Raw genomic sequence first — 17,831 nt, 5'->3', positions numbered from 1 at the left:
TCGTGAATCAAAAAGACTGGGAAATGCTTAGCTGTGTTCATTAATTCAGCAGCTTGCTTTCCTGCAGGACTTCTCAGAACCTTGAATTTGCTAATGTGCACAGGGTATCTTTAGAGAAAGAGGAAGAGAATGCGAAGCCCAGCACTGCCTGTGACCAGAAACTGGTGTGCGTGTGGCTTTTCACGGCCCTGCTGTTGGGCAGGGCACACCTCAGGAAATGCAGACGCAGGGTTAGGAAGGAGTCTGGGCCTTGGAGTGGGCAGCTCTGAGTTTGAATCCCAGCCAGGAGGCTTTGGACGAGGAGCTTAGGATCCCGGAGTTGGTTCCCCTGGCTGGAAACAGAGGGAGAGCACCCTTAACCCGCCCTGGGGGTCTGGATGCAAGGACCTTGCCTCTTCCCTGCAGGTGCTTGGAGGCTGATGGCAGGGGCGCCTCCCGTCGGGTTTCCTGCCCTCTGTCTCCCAGTTGGGTTCAGGGTGTGCAGAGCGTGTCTGGAGGGCCGGGCGTTGTGTTTCCTCTCCTCTCCTCTCCACAGCCCTAGAGGCCTTGGGGTGAGGACCCCGTGCTGCCTGGAAGCTCTCTCTGGCTCAGGCCCACCTTCCCGCTTTCCTTGACCCAGTGGACAGCTGCTCCCTTGAGGTCCAGCTAGGCTCTGCGTGGGCGTGTGAGCCCACGCGATGCTGATGCTGCTTGTACCCCAGAAAGCAGTCCCAAGTTGCTGACACTGCTGTATCCACCCCAGAGGCTAGGCCACTTCCAGAGCAGGGAGGGGGCCGGGGTGCCTTGACCTCTTTGGTGCCGAGGCTCATGACAGAGTGGGCTGAAGGGGAAGGGGCAGGTTCTGGGCCCACCCACAGCCCTTAAGGCCCTTTCTGCCAACTTGGTAGTACTTGTCGTCTTGACCTGGCGTGTTGTGCCAGGTGCAGCCCCCTCCCCGCCCCCCGCCACCGTGCTCTGCTTACATCACCTCCACTGAATCCCCTCAAAGCCCTGGGTGGTCTGAACGTTATTCTCCCTTTCTTTCAAATGAGGAAAGTGCGGCTCAAGGAGGATAAGTAACTTTTTCAGGGTCATGCGTCTTAGACCTGATGGACCTGGGGCTCGTTTTCCTTTTCTTCTTCTTTCATTTATAGGCTCTATTTATTTTTTGTGTATTCACATACATATTTTATAAAATTTTTTTAAAAAATTATTTATTTATTTTTGGCTGCGGTGGGTCTTTGTTGCTGTGCGCGAGCTTTCTCTAGTTGTGGCGAGCGGGGGCTACTTGAGGTGCACGGGCTTCCCATTGTGGTGGCTTCTCTTGTTGCAGAGCACGGGCTCTAGGCATGCGGGCTCTAGAGCGCAGACTCGGTAGTTGTGGCTCACAGGCTCAGTTGCTCTGCGGCATGTGGGATCTTCCCGGACCAGGGCTCGAACTCGTGTCCCCTGCATTGGCAGGTGGATTCTTAACCACTGTGCCACCAGGGAAGTCCCCACATACATATTTATATATGTACACACACACACACACACACACACACACACACACACACACCCCGACAAACATGCCAGGAACACATCTTTCCATGTTAATAAACTTAGAGCGTCACTTCAATGATCAGTCGCTTTATATTGCCCTTTGAGTTTTTCTGTTAGGGTCGTTATTTTTTACTTTATGTATTTATTTAAAAAACGCTTTATTGAGGTATGAGTGACATACAAAAAGCTGTGCATTTTTATTGTATACAACTTCATAAGTGTGGAGGTAAGTATACACCCGTGAAACCATCACCACAATCCATGCCATAAACGTGTCCCTCACAGCCTAAATTTTCCTCCCCCTTTTAGTTTATCATTATTATTTTTAAGATAACACATAAAATCTACCGTCTTGAAAAAAATTTTTTTAAATATATTTTTATTTAGTTTTGGTTGCATTGGGTTTTTGTTGCTGCATGCAGGCTTTCTCTAGTTGCGGCGAGCTGGGGCTACTCTTCGTTGCGGTGAGTGGGCTTTTCATCGCAGTGGCTTCTCTTGTTGCAGAGCACAGGCTCTAGGCACACGGGCTTCAGTAGTTGTGGCACGTGGGCTTCAGTAGTTGTGGCTTGCAGGCTCTAGAGTGCAGGCTCAGTAGTTGTGGCACACGGGCTTAGTTGCACTACAGCATGTGGGATCTTCCCGGACCAGGGATTGAACCCATGTCCCCTGCGTTGGCAGGCGGATTCTCAACCACTGCGCCACCAGGGAAGTCTCTTGAAAAAATTTTAAGTATTCAATACAGTGTTGTTAACGATAGGCACTATGTATATGGTCGATCTTGTTTTTTCTACTGAAAACTTAAAAAAAATTGCATAAGCTACATTATAACAATAGAAATAGAAACTGAAAATGAGGAGGAGTAAGATTCGTTCACTCTGACAAAGCAGCAGTTTTGGTGTTTCTGTGTCCTGGTTCAGTCCTAATCCATTCTAGGCGTGACCTTCACCATGTGCATTTTTCACAGGATACCCTTCCACAGTATGGTTCAAGCTGCTGCATCTTTTAGATAGCTGCATTGTATTCCACTGTAAGAACGTATTGTGATTTATCTTCCCCAGACTGATAACACATATTGTTTTCAGTGTTTTGCAATTACAAATAGTGCTGCAATGAATAATTTTGTACATATGTCAAATTTCACACATGGTGAAAGTGTTTATAGGATAAATTACTTGATGTAGGTTTGCTAGGTCAAAAGGTGTGTGTGTGTATTAGTGAGTCTGTTAGATATGATGAAACTGCCTGCCCCAGACGTTGTGCTGAATCACACACCCCCCAGGGGTGAACGTGAGTGTCTGTTTCCCCCCCGGCCTAGCCAACACAGATTTATGAAATGCTCTGATCTTTGCCAATTGGGTAGGTAGATATGGTTTTCCACAGTAGTTTTAATTTGCATTTCTCTTGTTATGGGTGAGGTCAGCTTCTTTCCAAATATTTAAGAGATTTGTATTGTCTTTCTGTGAACTTTCTGTTCATCCTCTTCTCCCATTTTTCTATTGGGTTATTGTTCTTTTTGATTTGTAGGAACTCTTTACATATGAGGGAGATTAGCTCTTTAGGGAGATAAAAATTGCAAATGTCTCCATAATCTCTTGCTCATCTTTTGATTTTGCTTTTGATAGTTTTTACTATGTAGAAAAAGAATTTTTAATTGTAATCGAATTTATCAGTCTTTTCATTGTGGCTTTTAGGTTTTGTGTCAGGTTAGAAAGGACTTACTCACTACAGCATTATATGAGAATTCTTTCATGGTTTCTTGCTCTTTGGAAATCATCCTGGTATAAATTATGCCTCCAGCTTTCTCTCCCTCCTCTGGGCTCTGCTGACTTTTTAAATAGGCAACTTAGCAGTGCAGAAGTTAAGACTTAAACCTAAATCTTTCTTGCTCTTTCCAGGACAGTGGCTACTCTGGGTTAAATCTTCTGTCACCAGCAGAACCACTGTCTGGGTGGGCCGTGGGAAGCCCAGTGTTCTGCCATCTTGGGCAGAAGTAGCACCACATGAGGTCCCTGAAGGCCAGCTAGACTTCCCCTTTCTGTTCTTTGTTATCGAGGGGAAAGGGATCAGGAATGAAACATGGGCATGAAAGTTTTCATTCTAAAGGGGGAGCCTAGTGAAGATAGTACTTAAAGGAATGAATAACTAATGGTGGAATTTCAGGCAAGAGTTGGGGGAAGATATAGCTGTTCTTTCCAATATGGGAACCTGGTTGTTTAGTTGGTCAGTTAGTAAACATTGTTGCCTGAACACCTCCTGTGTGCAGAGCCCTTTGCAGACACCTGGGGGAAGGGGGCACCAAGGTCTGCCTTCTGAAAACTTGTGCCTGGAGCTGAGTTTCCTCTTGACACTCAGAAGGTGTTAGTGCACATCTCCTGAAGGAGTGAATGCGTGAATCTCTGTCAAGATGCGTGAATGAATAGATGAACTCTTCCCAGGCAATTACTAACCATCATTAGAATTGGCACAGGAGATGGCAAACTGGATTTATTATCCTTGGCGGCTGGAGCCTTGCGGGGGAGGGGTGACAAGGTATTTGTGTTTTAGAGGAGAGATTGACTAGGGTAATGCCTAATCCAGAGGAAGACTGGAAGGGAGGATTTCAGGAGCAAAGAACAATTCCCTACCCCACCCCTGGAATTAGCCCTCTGGGGCCAGATGGCAACACGCAGGCTTTTCAGCTTTTCCTCAGTTCTCTTTGTTTCATGATTTAACCTCCGTTCCTAGCCCAGCCCAGAGCTGGGCCTCAGAGATTTGACATAACCATCTCCTTTGGCAGAGGGAAAACCGAGGCCCGGATCAGGTAAGGGTCACAGAACACGTTAGTGGCAGAGCTGGGACTGGAACACAGGTCTCTAGACCCCAAGACTGAGTGACAGCTTGTGGTCCCTAGAGGCTGGGGTAGAGTCAGCCTGGGAGTTCTTGGGGAGCAGGGCTGTCTGGGGGCATATGCTATTGGGGGCTTCGGCTTTTGCTCCTGCCTGGTGGCTTTGCAGACTGTCGCCAGGAGGTGGGGAGATAAAGTGGAGGGTTGTTAGGGGCTCTGCCCCCCGTGCACCTCTGTCTCTCCTGTTTGGACCTCATGGTTGGGCTTCCTCAGCTCTAGGAATTGAGCCTTCCTTCTGGGCGCATTTGCTATTTTGTCCTCACAAACTTGGCCTGTTGGCCGTGAGGACCTGCGCCTCGCTCTCCCCCGAAGTTGGGTATCAGCACCTCAGTTTACTGATGAGAAAACTGAGGCCCAGAGTGTGAGAGACTCTGCCACTCCTATGGCCAAGGGTAGCAGAGCTGGAATTTGAACCCAGGCCTCCTCCCTCCAGGTACAGCTCACCTGCGGGAAGGTGTGATGCGGCAGGTACTTCCGGTTCTGGGGGAGACCCTTTTGTCTGTTTTCATCATCTTCCGCCCTAATGCCCGCCCCCCAGCCCCCTCACCAAAGCTGCCCTGCCTGCTCTCTGCCACCTTTCTGCCTGACTCAGGACTCGAGTTGGTTGGCTCATCCATCTGTCCGTCCCACAAGCATCTGCCAGGGCCTAGCTGCAGGACACAGACGTAAATCCCACCACGATTTGGTGAGGCAGGTGCGGGGATGTTTGATAGAAGTCTCGGAAGGCCTCCCGAGGGGCGCAGATGTCCAGGAGAGAATGGTATGGGGAGGGAGGTTAGGCCCCGGCACGAGCTAAGGCTTGGGGAGGCCCTTAGTCCCCTGAGGTTTTCTGGGTGCCCCTAGGTGCCAGGCCGGGGCTGGTGGCTCTCCTTCACAGAGCTCTGGGTCTCCTGAGGGAGGTGGCATTAACATGAGTCCCTCAGCAAACAGAAAGTCTGCCAGTGACCCAGCCCACCAGGCACTGGGCTGGCCTAGGGGGCAAGACTGTGCTGGTGGGTTCCTGGCTGCAGCAGTACGGTCACCTGGGCGGGGCGTGGGTACAGGGTCCGGCCTGAGGGGCTTGAGTGGGCCCTCTCCTCTCCTTAGGCCTGCCTGCCTGCCCCGCTTCACACCCCAAGGCCCCACTTCCCCTTTCTGGGGCCACCAGGCCCTGTACAGCTCCGGGGCCTGCCAGGGCAGGGCCAGAGGAAGCCGGGCTGGGTTCCTGCCAGTATTGCTTGGGTGAGGAAGTGGGTATCCTGTCTGTGTCTGTGAAAGCTGGGGTGGGCTAGAACTCCCCCAGGGGTGTGGTAGGGCTGGGGGTGCTGCCAGATCAGCCAGTCCCGCTGGGGAAGGATTTCCTGAGCACCCCTGAGGGCCCAGTCCTGCAGTCATAATTCGAGGTCCCAGCACCCTATCTCCAGCAGCTCTTCTAGCTGAGGAACCTGGACCCCGCCTGTCAGTATTTGGCAAGAAGACCCCAGTCCTGTCTTTTTGCAGGGAAGGGAGAAGACGGTGTGTATGGGGTAGTTCAGAGGGCTTCCTGGAGGAAGAGGCCCTCCTGGATCTTGCTGGCTTCGAGGAGGCTCCCTGGCATGGCTGCCTCATCTTGCCCCTGGAAGGCAGAGGGAGGTACCTTGATGGAGTCCACTTTGCCCCCCACCCTCTGTCTGGGGCCTTGAAGGGGGAGGGTAGAAAGGGGTTGGCATTTTGAGATGTTATGGGCTCTTTGAATGTCAGCATTGGGAGGGTGACGGGCAGGACCCTGAGTGGCCTGTACTCAAATTCCAGCTCTCTTTTACTAGCTTTGTGACCTCAGGCAAGTAACTGAATCTCTCCTTGCCTCAGCTCCCACATCCATAAAACAGACACAGCAGTCTTACCTACAGGGCAGGGGTGCAGATTTAGAGAGACTACAGTGCCGGGAAACAATAAGCAGTCAGTAGATTTTGTGATGGTCTGTCCTGCTCAGTCACAGGCCCTGCGGCTGCGGGGAGCTGAGTCCGCCAGGATCGCTTGGGGGAAGAGATTGATTCCGCCGGTATCAGTTTCTACCTAAGTACGTCCCTCCGCTCCCTAATCCCTCCTGCAGCCTTGGGCCCCCTGCTGCCCTGCTTAGTTTGGGACACGGTGACAGAGGTATGAGCTGGGGTGGGGATGGTGAAGGGTTCCCCTCCCTGGCCGGCGTCCCTCCAGAGGAGGTCTTAGCCAGGACTGGCTGCGTCTGCAGGGGCCCGCTCTCACCTTTGAGCTAACTTCTCCCGACTTGGACTCATCAAGGGGCCACGAGGGCTTTCTGGACACAGCAGACTGGGGCAGGAGGCCCAACATGGACCTGGGGACTCTTGGTTGCAAGTGCCAGAAGCTCACCCTGACTTCAGCTGGGAGGGGTATTGATTATCCCTTGGGAGGAAATACCTGGGGGTTGCCTGAGCCTCAGACAGAGCTGGATCTGGGGGCCCCAGCGGGTATGTTCAGGGCTCTGTCTCTCACCATTTCTCCGTGTGGGCTTCCTTCTCAGGTGGGCTGTCTACTGTGGTGGTTCAGGTGGCTGCCAGCAGCTCCAGGCCGCGGGCAAAGAGAGCATCTTTTCCTCGTGGGCCAGCAAACGTCCCAAAGAGTATTCTCACTGACATGGTTTTGGTCACATGTGCATCTTTAAACCAGTCACTGCGGCTTGGGAGAGACTGCGCTGAAGAGCCAGACCTGGGTCATGTGGCCCCTGAACCAGGGCTGAGAGGGGGGAGAGGACCATGTCCAGCAGAAGCGGGAAACACCCTCCCAACTGGACCCTTGGGGTCCCCCTCCTCCGTGAGATGGGGCTGCTCCCCTGCCAGAGTTATTGTGAGGTGTGAGTGACGGTGAGGGAGCCCTGGGAATCCAGCCTCTCCAGGTAAAAGGGCCTCGATGTCTCTGCTCTTGGTGTCTTTGGAGTTCACAAAGGACCCGCGGGGTGTGGGTGACGGAGTGACAGGGAGGCAGGGCCTGGCTTGACCTCAGGTCGGACTTACAGCCAGAGCCGCGCCCAGTGCTGGAGAAGACTGGCCCGAGAGGGGATGAGCTTCCCATCACCGAGGCCTGCGAGCTGAGCTTGCGGCAACACTTGTTGGAGACCTGGCAAAGGGGTTCATCCAGGGCCTCATAGGGGCCCTCCCAGTTATCAGCTGAGTTGGCAACTGGCAGAAGAACTGGAGATTAGACAGAGGGGCCTTGAAACCTGCCCCGACAGAGGGGCCTCTGGGTCTCATCCTGGAGAGGAGCTGGCCTGTGCAGGTGCCTCTCGGTGCTGGGTTGTCTGCAGGAGGGAGAAGTGCGGCCCTTCCTCCCAGCCCTGGCTCGTTCTGCCGGAGCTGGACGGGGTCCCTGGGGGGCCTAGTCTCCGTGCCCAGTACTGCCCGTTGTCTGCCTCCTCTCCTGCCTGCCGTTGCCCAGGAAGTGGCCTAATTAGATCCCCAAGAGGAGTGTTTACCAGGCCTGAGTTCCCAAGACTCTCGGAATCTTCCAACTAATCCCTCTCTCTCCATGCCTGGCTCAGCCCGGCTTTGTGTGCCTGGAAGGGCAGGTTGGCATCTGGGGGTGAAAGGCTCCATGGTGTGTGTGTGTGTGTGTGTGTGTGTGTGTGTGTGTGTGCGTGCACGCGCACATGCACACGTGCACACACATGCACACTTGTGCATGTCCTGGCCACCCACAGCTCTGCTCTGGGGGCTTTGTCTGGGGGATGGAGCAGCTGTGGGGAGTTGCCTTGGCTCCTTGGAGTTTGGGGTTTCTCAGCCTGGCAGTCCCGGTGCACTGGTGTTTGCACCAGGCCGGAGGGACAGGCAGTGTTGTGTATACTTCTGACAACTGGTTCAGTCACTGGGACCTGCTGCTTCTGGAAGGAGCTCCATGGGGAAGCCTTTCTCAGTTCAGTAAGACAGTGAGGCTGGGCCAAGGAGCCCTGGTTTGGAAGCTGGCAGACTCAGGTTTGAATCCCAGCCCTTCTACCAACCAGCTCCGGCTGTGTAATCTTAGGCAAGACACGCTCCCTCTCTGGGTTCAGTTTTGCATCTGGGAAATGGCTGTAACACCTTGTCCTTAGCAGGTTATGAAGGCGAGAGTGGAGATGGATGTGCAGGCACCTGGCGTGACAGCATGACAGCTGTTTTACACGTGCCCGGGGGTGGGGGCTTCTCAGGGCAGGGACCTTACCTTGTTTTGTGACCCCTTTAGCACAGGGCTGGGCATATATGGTTAGTACTCAAAAAATGCCTCTTGTGGAACAAAGACTGCTGAGCGTAGCTTTAGAGGTGGCGAACTAGTGGGCTGTGCTATGCAAATTTTAGAGACTTTTTAAATCGAAGTAATGTTGATTTACAGTGCTGTGCAGATCTCTGCTGTGCAGCGAAGTGAGTCGGCTACACATATATTTATGTTCTTTTCCATTAGGTTTATCCCAGGAGATTGGACATAGTTCCCTGTGCTATACGGTAGGACCTTGTTGTTTATCCCTTCTAAATGTAATAGTTTGCATCTACCAACCCCAAACTCCAGTGCATCCCTCTCCCTCCCCTCTCCCCCGGCAGCTACAAGTCTGATCTCTATATCTATGAGTCTGTTTCTGTTTTGTAGATACGTTCATTTGTGCCACGTTTTAGATTCCACATATAAGTGATATCATTTGGTATTTGTCTTTCTCTTTCTGACTTACTTCACTTAGCACGATAATCTCTAGTTGCATCCACGTTGCTGCAGATGGCATTATTTCATCCTTTTTCATGGCTGAGTAATATTCCATTGTGCATATGCACCACATCTTCTTCATCCATCCATCCGTCGATGGGTATTCAGGTGTTTCCACGGTTTGGCTGTTGGCACCAAGCACATTTTAGAACTCAGCTGGCAACAGTTGGAAATCAGTATTTCACGTAGAAATCAGATTTGTAGCTTTTGTCCAAGCACTTTGCACACTTTGGCGGTCCTGGCCCAACCCCCTCAGGGTTGCCTGGGTTAAACAGGTAGTTGCCGAGGCTTGTAGACACCTGCCTGGGCCCAGAAGGAGCAGAGGGGCCAGGACTCCTGGCAAACAGCCCTTTCCTCCACCCCCAAACATGTGGTTTTTCCATTTTGTTCCTGGGGTTTCAGGAACAGGAGCTCCCAGGTGGAATAGTGCCGCAGGTGACTCCCGATCCAAGGTGGCCCCAAGGTTACTCAAGGCAGTTGGCACTCACTGGGGGACTTCACTCAGACTCTGGGACTCTGGGTGCCCTGCTATTTTGCCTTTGGGGGCTCTGGACCAACTTTCCTTCACGGCTTCCACCAGTGGCCATTTGCACCCTTTGTGTCTGCCCTGAGCCTTCCCATATCTTACCACCTCCCTGCCCCCTGCCCTGTCCTGGTTCCTATAGCTGATGCAGGCCTGGAGGATGTTGGGGGCCTGGACTCCTGGTCCAGGGCTGCTCCCTTGACACAAGGTTCCTGCTGGGAATATGTCAGCCACCCCAAGCCCCAGTCGCTACATCTAGGGATTGCACATTTTTTTGGTAACTTTCTCTCCCTGGAGACTGGGAGTCCTAGGGGGAGAGAGAGCTAGCCTGACACACAGGAGATATAATGGGCCTGGTGTGCCATAGGCATGGTTAACGAGCTGTTTGGGAATAAAGGAATGGGCAAATAAATGCATGGTGCTGGGGAAAGAGGGAGCCCCTCTGGGCTAAGCATTGCAAGCCTGGGGTCCGCTCTCAACTTTGTCATAAAGGGTCCACCGTGTTCTTCTCTGAGGTTCAGTTTCCTTATCTATGAAGCAGAGCTTGCAAGGTTCTTAAATTCTTGTCAGTGGGCCCTTTTAGAAAAATTCAGTCTTACGTGGAAGCTTAACATAACATGAATGCAAGGGGTATCCTCTGAGTGAAGCTGGCGTTAGTGTCTGAGACACAAGACTCATTGAGAAGTTCCAGTAATCGAGTGAGTGAGGTCTTTGCACAAGAACCACTGGAACAGAAGAAAGCCTGCGAACAGACTTCACATGCCTGGCCACCTGACTTAGGACAAAGGTGCCTCCACTAAAACTCTTGAAGGAAGGATGGTGGCTCCACGAAAGGCTGGTGGGGTAATTAGATATCCATTCAGAAAAAAGAAGCTTGGTCCCTGCCTCACACCATACACAAGAATTCCTTGAGATGGATCGGAGACCTACGTGTGAAAGTAAACTGTTCAAACTTCTAGAGCAGTGCTTTCCAGTAGAAGTTTCTGGATAATAGAAGGGCTCTATCCCTGTGCTGTCCAGTGTAATAAACGCTAGCTGTGTGTGGCTGTTGAGCCCTTGAAATGTGACTGGTGTGGCTGAGGGGCTGACATTTGTTTTTTAACTTTCAAAATGTTTTAAATGTAATCAAGCTATTATTATACTCAAAAAAATTAAGTGTAATTTATTAACTTCATCCCACCTTCAGTTCACATTTAGATTTCACCAGTCGTTTCAACATTTTTTTTTGTAGTTGCAGCTTTCTAGAATCAAAATCCAGTTAAAGTCCATTATATCGCACTGGGTTTGTAAGCCTTTTAAATTTATTTTATTCTGTAACATCCCCACTCTCTCTCATGGTACTGACTGGTTAATAATGGGCTATTTGTCCTGTAGGCCAGTAGTTTTCAAAGTGTGGACCAGCAGCTTCAGCGTCTTCTGGGAACACGTGAGAAATGCACGTTTCTTCTCAGGCCCCTCCCAGTCCTACTGACGCTGGGAATGCAGCCCAGTGATTTGTGTTTTCACAAGCCCTCCAGGATCTCTCCTGGGTACCACTGTTGTTGACTAGCCCACGTGGTAGATTTGGCCACCTCCTGCCACCATTTATCTTCTCCAAGTAGCCTCTATATGGGACTGAACTTTTAACTTCATTTTTAATAAACTTAAATTACATTTTTGATGGTCATATGTGGCTAGTGGCTACTGTATCGGACCGCGCGGTTCTCGGAAACACAGAAGACCAGCTTTATGACCTTGGGGTGGGCCAAGCTTTAAAGACCTAAAAGTTAGGTTTGGTTAAGGTTGATAAATCAGACCTGGGGCTATGAGGCCTGGCCTTGCTCTCGCCCGATGCCAGCCTTCCCAGTCCAGGTCAAATCTTGGTCTGCTTTGTGTCTCTGCAGAGCTGAGGACCCTGCATGTCTGTTCATTCGGGCCTGGATGCAAAAGCAGATGCGGGCTCTGCAGTGAGCAAGGCCTGGCGGCTGGAGCAGTGCAGGCCCCGTGTGTCCATGGAGCTGCTGGCTGAGGGGACTCCTGCCCCGCTCCGCCTGCCAGGCTCGGAGAAACCAGAGGCCTAGGCGCACAGGGGTGGGTGTCGGCAGACAGATGCTCCCCAGGCTGCGGGGTTTCCTGCGTGGACTGCTGGGCGGGGGTGCCAGAGGTGGAGGATGCCGGCCAAGGGGCGCTACTTCCTCAACGAGGGCGAGGAGGACCCCAACCACGACACGCTCTACGAGAAGTACCGCCTCACCAGCCAGCATGGACCGCTGCTACTCACACTCCTGTTGGTGGCCATCACTGCCTGCGCAGTCCTCATCATCATTGCCTTCAGCTACGGGGTGAGTGGGGGCAGCCCGTGGGCGCTGGGGGCTTCCCTGGGCTCCAGGTCTCAGCTCTGATGCTTTGTATTTGTGAGGCCTTGGGCAAGTCATTATCTTCTTAAAGCCTGAGTTTCTGCATCTGTAAAGTGCTATGGAGCATATTTAGGCTGGAGGAAGACACATTTTTTATTTTAATTTTTAAGTCTGGGGCGGTTTTAGATGTTACATTAATTTGGCCAAATAAATTACCCTCACTTTTCTCCACAATGGACTTTGATTTTACTGAAGGCCTGTGTATCACCGCTCCCACTTCCAGTACCGTGGCAGACATCATGCATCAATCCCAGCACTCTTTCTCACGGAGCCGGCCGGGGTGGGGGGGTGTATGTCTCAGAATCCTTCTTAAGACAGCAGGCACCACTGATATTATCTCTGCCTTAGGCCTCGTCCTGCTACAGCCATTACCTCTGCGTGGCTGTTAAGCACTTGAAATGTGGCTAGTATGACTGAGGAACTGAATTTTCGATTTTATCTTTAATTATTGGAAATTTAATTTTGAATAGCCACATGTGGCTAGTGGTGGCTGTATGGGACAGTAAAGTTCTAGAAGAAAACATCAGAGACTACAGGCTGTTAACAGGGTGATATGTGTAAGGTGGCCAGCACCCAGTAGGTGCTCTGACGGTGCTGCCTGTATCTCTGTGGATGTAAACCCGAGGGCCTTTGTTTTGTCATCTGGCACATAGTTACTGAGCACCCACTGGGTGCTGGCCCCAGATTAGTCTCTGTGCTCATGGAGCTTACGGGCCTCTGGGGGAAACCAGGTGCTGTCCACCTGTGAACGTCTTGCCTGTTACCTTCTCCCCACAGTGTCACACTTCTGTACCTTTCCTTCAGCTCTTCCCCTGTCTGGGATGCCTTTGGTCGTATTTCCTCATAAACATCCATTCATTCTTTATGAGTTAGGAGCACTGGCCTCTCCCCCAGGAGGCTTTGCACAGCTTTGCTCCTGTGCTCTTGTACCTGTGCCCTGCAGGTGTGCACAGAGCTGCTGGGGACCCCGGGGGACGCCTGAGGGGGAGGGGTGGGGAGTGAGAACGTCATAGGGCTGGGCCCCACAGGTGACTGGGGAAAGGTGGTGGTGAAGGCACCCCTAGCAGAGGCAACAGCACAAAGCCTGAGGTAAGAAAGAACTTGATGTTTAGAGGGAGGGTGGACACCACCCACGTGGAGGAAGCAGCAAGTGACCTTGCTTAGGGCAGGCTGGACAGGCTAACCTGGCAGGCTTTCTGGAGGAGGTGGCACCCCGCTGGGGAAAGCTATGGCATTTCTGTGTGTGTTCACCCCCCGCCCCTTCCCCCCAGGACCCCTCCAGACACCAGGCTGTCCTGGGGACGGCGTTCTTCACGCTTGCCGTGTTTGTGGCTCTCTACGCGCTCGTGTATGTTGAGTGCCTCGTCCGCCGGTGGCTCAGGGCCTCGGCGCTACTCATCTGGGCCTGCCTTGTGACGCTGGGCTATGTGCTGGTGTTTGACTCATGGATGAAGGAGGCCTGTGACTGGGAGCAGGTAACAGGGCAGGGGACCCTGGCGCCCCTGGGGGCTGGGTGCTGCCAGCCAGCTGTGCACTCGGTAGCTCCTGTCCCCTCTGGGCATCAGATCCCTTCTGGAGACCAGGCCGCATTGGGTGTGCCAGCCACGGGCCCCTCCCTCTCTCCGGGCTGTGGTTCTGTGACTGAGATGGGCCCTGGGCTGATCTTGTTCTCTCAGGCCTGTGCTGATGCGATGGGGGTGAGGTGGGAGAAGAGTGTCCACTTGAATGTCTGGCTGTGCTCTTTCTGGAAATGACACATTTCCAGCTCAAAGAGGCAAAAAGGCACAGACTGGCTCACGTGCCAGGAGGGGCCCAGGGGTTGGTCTGGGGCTTCAGCAGGAAGGCCAGGTCCCGAGCTCTCCAGGCTCTGCTTTCCTCTGTGCTCTTTCATTCCCTGTCAGGCCACCCCCAGCTCGGGACAGAGGTGCCTGCGGCACCTCCGGGCTGCCCGTCCACCAGCCTACCCACGCCAGATGAAAGAGACAGCCCTTTCTCAACCAGCTTGAGCTGCGCTGGCTGGCCTGGGGCATGGGCCCAGCCCTGGACGGTCATTGTCACCGGGGAGGGGGGCGGCTCTGACCGTTGGGGCTGGGTCCTGTGACTGGGGTGGGGTGAGGCTCGGGCAAGCCATGCAGGTGGGAAGCTCGGGGGAGGGTGCCGTTCCCAGCAGGGGTGGGAGCCGGCGGGTTGGGCGGGGGTGGGGGGGGAGCAGCAGGGGCCAGCTCAGAGCGTGGGCGGGGCCGGTGAGCTGGGCTGCTGGGGGTGGCAGTAGTTACCATTCCTGCGGAGGGAGGGCCGTGGGCAGTGGGCACCAGGCGAGAGCTCGCTGGGTCACGAGGGCGGCGGAGGCTCAGCCTCAGCCCCAGATGGTAAATCAGCTTGTAGGAGATGATGCTGGCTGGGCATCATTTTCTCCTTCTATCCTGTGTCTGTCGCTGCCTCTCGCCACACAGGGTGGGGGAAGGGGCCGACCTGAGGGCCGAGGGCGCGGGGAGGGGGGCGTAGCCTCAGAGTTCAGGCTTCCAGGGCCATCCCCGCGAGCCAGGGCTGCGGAGTGACCCCAGCTGGGCCCCGGGCAGGGGCGGCGTGGTGGCCGCGCTCACGACGCCTCTGCGTGCAGGTGCCCTTCTTCCTGTTCGTGGTCTTCGTGGTGTACACGCTGTTGCCCTTCAGCACGCGGGGTGCCGTCGTGGCCGGGGTCGTCTCCAGCACCTCCCACCTCCTGGTGCTCGGCGCTCTGATGGGGGCCTTCACCACGCCCAGCGTCCGTGTAGGGCTGCAGGTGAGGGGCGTGTGGGTCTGGGGCGCGGGGCCGGCTAAGGCCTTGGGTGGGGCTTTGGTTTGGGCCGAGGGCAGCCAAGGCTGGAGCGGGTGAGTTGGAGGCCTCGGAGACAGAGGTGTTTGCCGATGGGTGGCCTCGAGGCCGGGCTTCGTCCAAGTCGGCAGGTGCCCTGCCCTGCAGCCTGTTCTTTGTTGGCCTGGGGTACCCCGGAGGCTCAGCCCCTCCCTCGAGCCCTGACCCTCGGGCCTCCTTCCTGGGTCCAGCGCACTACTGCTGGGTGAGGCCCTGTTCCCGAGGTTTCGCTCGTTCAGCCCAGAGCCCCATCTGCACAGGGTCGGACGCCGCGTCTGGTGTCCTTTGCGTTGAGTGATTATGAACAGTTAGTGGTGGCGCGCAGATGTGTTTTCCTCCTGAGCAGGCCTGGTGTCTGGTCTGGGAGGTGGGGGCCAGAGCTCTGGGCAGCCAGCCTGGCCCTGTGCCTTCCGTGGCAGTCCTTGGCTCTCCCTCTGGGCTCTGTGAGGGGCTGTGCTCCTGCCGCCCTGGAAGTGGCTGGCTGCTCCGGTCTCTGGGGCCTGAGCGCTTCTGCACCAGGGAATGTCTGGTGGATGCTGAGACAGGCCTGAGTCCTGGTCCTGGGGTCGCAGTGACCTACTAGGAGACTAATGAGTCTAGGAGACCAGTGAGTCTGAACCTGTTTCCCTGCCTGCCCACCCCAGGGAGGCTGCAGCCCGAGTGGGTTGGGAGGCCAGGGATCGGGGAGGGGGTGCCGTCACCAGCCCACCAAGGGGGTCGGTGTCCTGGGGCACGGGCCAGGCCTGATGCTGAGCCCGCCACGGCCCGCCCGCAGCTGCTGGCCAACGCTGTGGTCTTCCTGTGCGGGAACCTCACGGGCGCCTTCCACAAGCACCAGATGCAGGATGCCTCCCGAGACCTCTTCACCTACACTGTGAAGTGCATTCAGATCCGCCGTAAGCTGCGCATCGAGAAGCGCCAGCAGGTGGGGACCCGCCTGGCCCTGCCCGGCCCCCCGGCTGTCCCCCCGGCCCCACGCCCTGCATCCTTTCTCTGAGGATGTGCTCACTGAACAGCACGGTGAGGCGCCTGGGGCACCTGGCCAGACACCTGTGCTGGTGTCATCCCGGGGGCTGCTGGGGACACGGGAGGGTGTGTGCCTGCCGGGTTGGTAGCAGGGTGTAGGCCAGCAGCAATGGGGCACGTGGTGGGCAGAGGGGCAGGAGGGCAGAGAGGATGGAGACCCGGGGCCTGACGCCGCCCTGCCTGTGCCCCACGTGCCAGGAGAACCTGCTGCTGTCCGTGCTGCCTGCCCACATCTCCATGGGCATGAAGCTGGCCATCATCGAGCGGCTCAAGGAGCGCGGGGACCGCCGCTACCTGCCTGACAACAACTTCCACAGCCTCTACGTCAAGCGGCACCAGAACGTCAGGTGGGTGGCTGGCCGGGCCCGTATGCGCAGTGTCTCCCAGGGCGGCCCCGGCAGGTGGCCCGCTGCCCTCCTACCTGTAGGCCCAGGTCCCAGCCCGCACGGGGACTGGGGAGAGGTAAATCCAGGCGCCTCCCTGGGCCTCAGTCTCCCACTTGTTCCCCCAGGGGGTGGGGGCAGATTAGATTAGTATTGGGGGAGATCCACTGCCCCCTAAAATTGTCAAACTCTGTGCACGAACGTGACTGTTGGGAAGAAAGGGTCTTTTCAGATGATTCTCAAAGGGGCACAGGCCCCCCAAAAGGAGATGAAGCCCCACCCAGGTGACCGCCAGGGACCCCCCCCCCCCCAGTCCTGACACCATCTTTGACTGATTTGAAGGGGCTGCAGAATCTTACTCAGTGGCGCTGACCTGAGTGAAGCGCAGATGTGGGCGCTGTGAGCTCCACCCTGGTCCTCTGCCTGCAGGCTCTGCATTACCCCCGAGACTGGCCTGCTGCCTCTGGGCTGTGGATGGTCCAGAACTGTAGACTCAGGAGCGGGGAGATCTGGTGCAAAATGCAGCTCTGGCTTCCCAGCAAGTCTTAACCTCCCTGGGACTCAGTTTGCTCGTCTGTAGAATGGGGTTCCTACAAGGGCAGCGTGAGGACTAGATGTGTGAAAGCGCTGGGTGTGGAGCTCAGCTGGAGGGAGCGTGCAGTCACATCTTACCAGGGCTTTAGCTCTGAAGTCTGCGCAGAGGTGAAATCCAGGTATAGGGAAGGGGAGAAGTTCCCAGGTGCCCGAGAATCCACCTGTAAGGGCTCCATTCAGTCATCTGTGGTGAGGCTCTAAAGGGGTTGGGGGTTCCGGAGGGCCCCTGCAAACTGGGGCTTGCTTCATTTTCTTTGATGTGAAGCCTCTGGAACTTTAATTCATCCTTATGGCGGCGGGTTTCTCTCCCATCCCTGGCGGCAGAGGGCTCGCAGGGGTGATTGGGTGCGGGGCTGGCAGATGCTCAGGGGCTCTTGGCCCTGACCCTCCTGCTGGCCCCCCTACCCCCAGCATCCTCTATGCTGACATCGTGGGCTTCACGCAGCTGGCCAGCGACTGCTCCCCAAAAGAGCTGGTGGTGGTGCTGAACGAGCTCTTCGGAAAGTTCGACCAGATCGCCAAGGTGAGCCCACTGACCTGTGCTGCCTCCCCTCCGCTGATGGTAAAGTCAGGAGCCCTTCCCACCGCATCCACAGCGTGTCCTGTGTCCAGCGCTGTGCTGAGATGGGTGCGGGGAGGCCTGGGCTGCATTTTAGCATTCAGTCAGCAAAGCTTTCAAGTGCCCCATGGTCAAAGTGGAGGTTGAGCCAGGATCCTGTCCCCCAGAGTGTGAGGCCTCTGGGGAGACTGTCAGTGCACACTGGGGAATGCACTGGGCTTCACGAGCTTAGAGGGGGACTCCAGAAGGCTGCCTGGAGGAGGAGGCGGCTCCATCCTGACTACGCAGGGTCAGCAGCCTCAGCTTCACCTGGGAGCATGGGAGGACTGTGGAATGCCAGGCCTCACCCGGCATCTGTCTCTTGACAAGATCGCAGGGTGAATAGTCTGC

At 55.1% G+C, this 17,831-nt stretch overlaps 1 protein-coding gene across 10 annotated transcripts in view; it reads left to right on the top strand.

Moving 5' to 3' along the window:
• ADCY7 (adenylate cyclase 7) overlaps positions 1-17,831 on the top strand; it is a 59,191-nt gene that overhangs the window by 19,404 nt on the left and 21,956 nt on the right. For 3 of the 10 annotated variants that reach the window (XR_003796319.1, XM_029240052.1, XM_029239990.1), the window contains exons 1-8: positions 7,065-7,277; positions 8,813-8,853; positions 11,513-11,950; positions 13,297-13,500; positions 14,646-14,807; positions 15,655-15,804; positions 16,104-16,252; positions 17,294-17,405. Coding sequence is in view for 9 of the 10 variants with exons in the window: in XM_029240052.1 (XP_029095885.1) it covers positions 11,780-11,950; positions 13,297-13,500; positions 14,646-14,807; positions 15,655-15,804; positions 16,104-16,252; positions 17,294-17,405 (948 nt within the window). In the remaining variant the exon portion in view is untranslated. Of the gene's footprint in view, positions 1-7,064; positions 7,278-8,269; positions 8,854-9,111; positions 10,417-11,512; positions 11,951-13,296; positions 13,501-14,645; positions 14,808-15,654; positions 15,805-16,103; positions 16,253-17,293; positions 17,406-17,831 lie in introns of those variants that run through there. The other 7 variants (XM_029240024.1, XM_029240015.1, XM_029239998.1 and 4 more) reach the window with 4 other exon arrangements.

Source organism: Monodon monoceros, unplaced genomic scaffold (genome assembly GCF_005190385.1).
Source record: "Monodon monoceros isolate NGI ecotype Baffin Bay Population unplaced genomic scaffold, NGI_Narwhal_1 Super_Scaffold_10, whole genome shotgun sequence".
Taxonomy (NCBI): domain Eukaryota; kingdom Metazoa; phylum Chordata; class Mammalia; order Artiodactyla; family Monodontidae; genus Monodon; species Monodon monoceros.
Note: the sequence above shows the minus strand (reverse complement) of the source record. Positions and strands in the feature narration are given on the sequence as shown.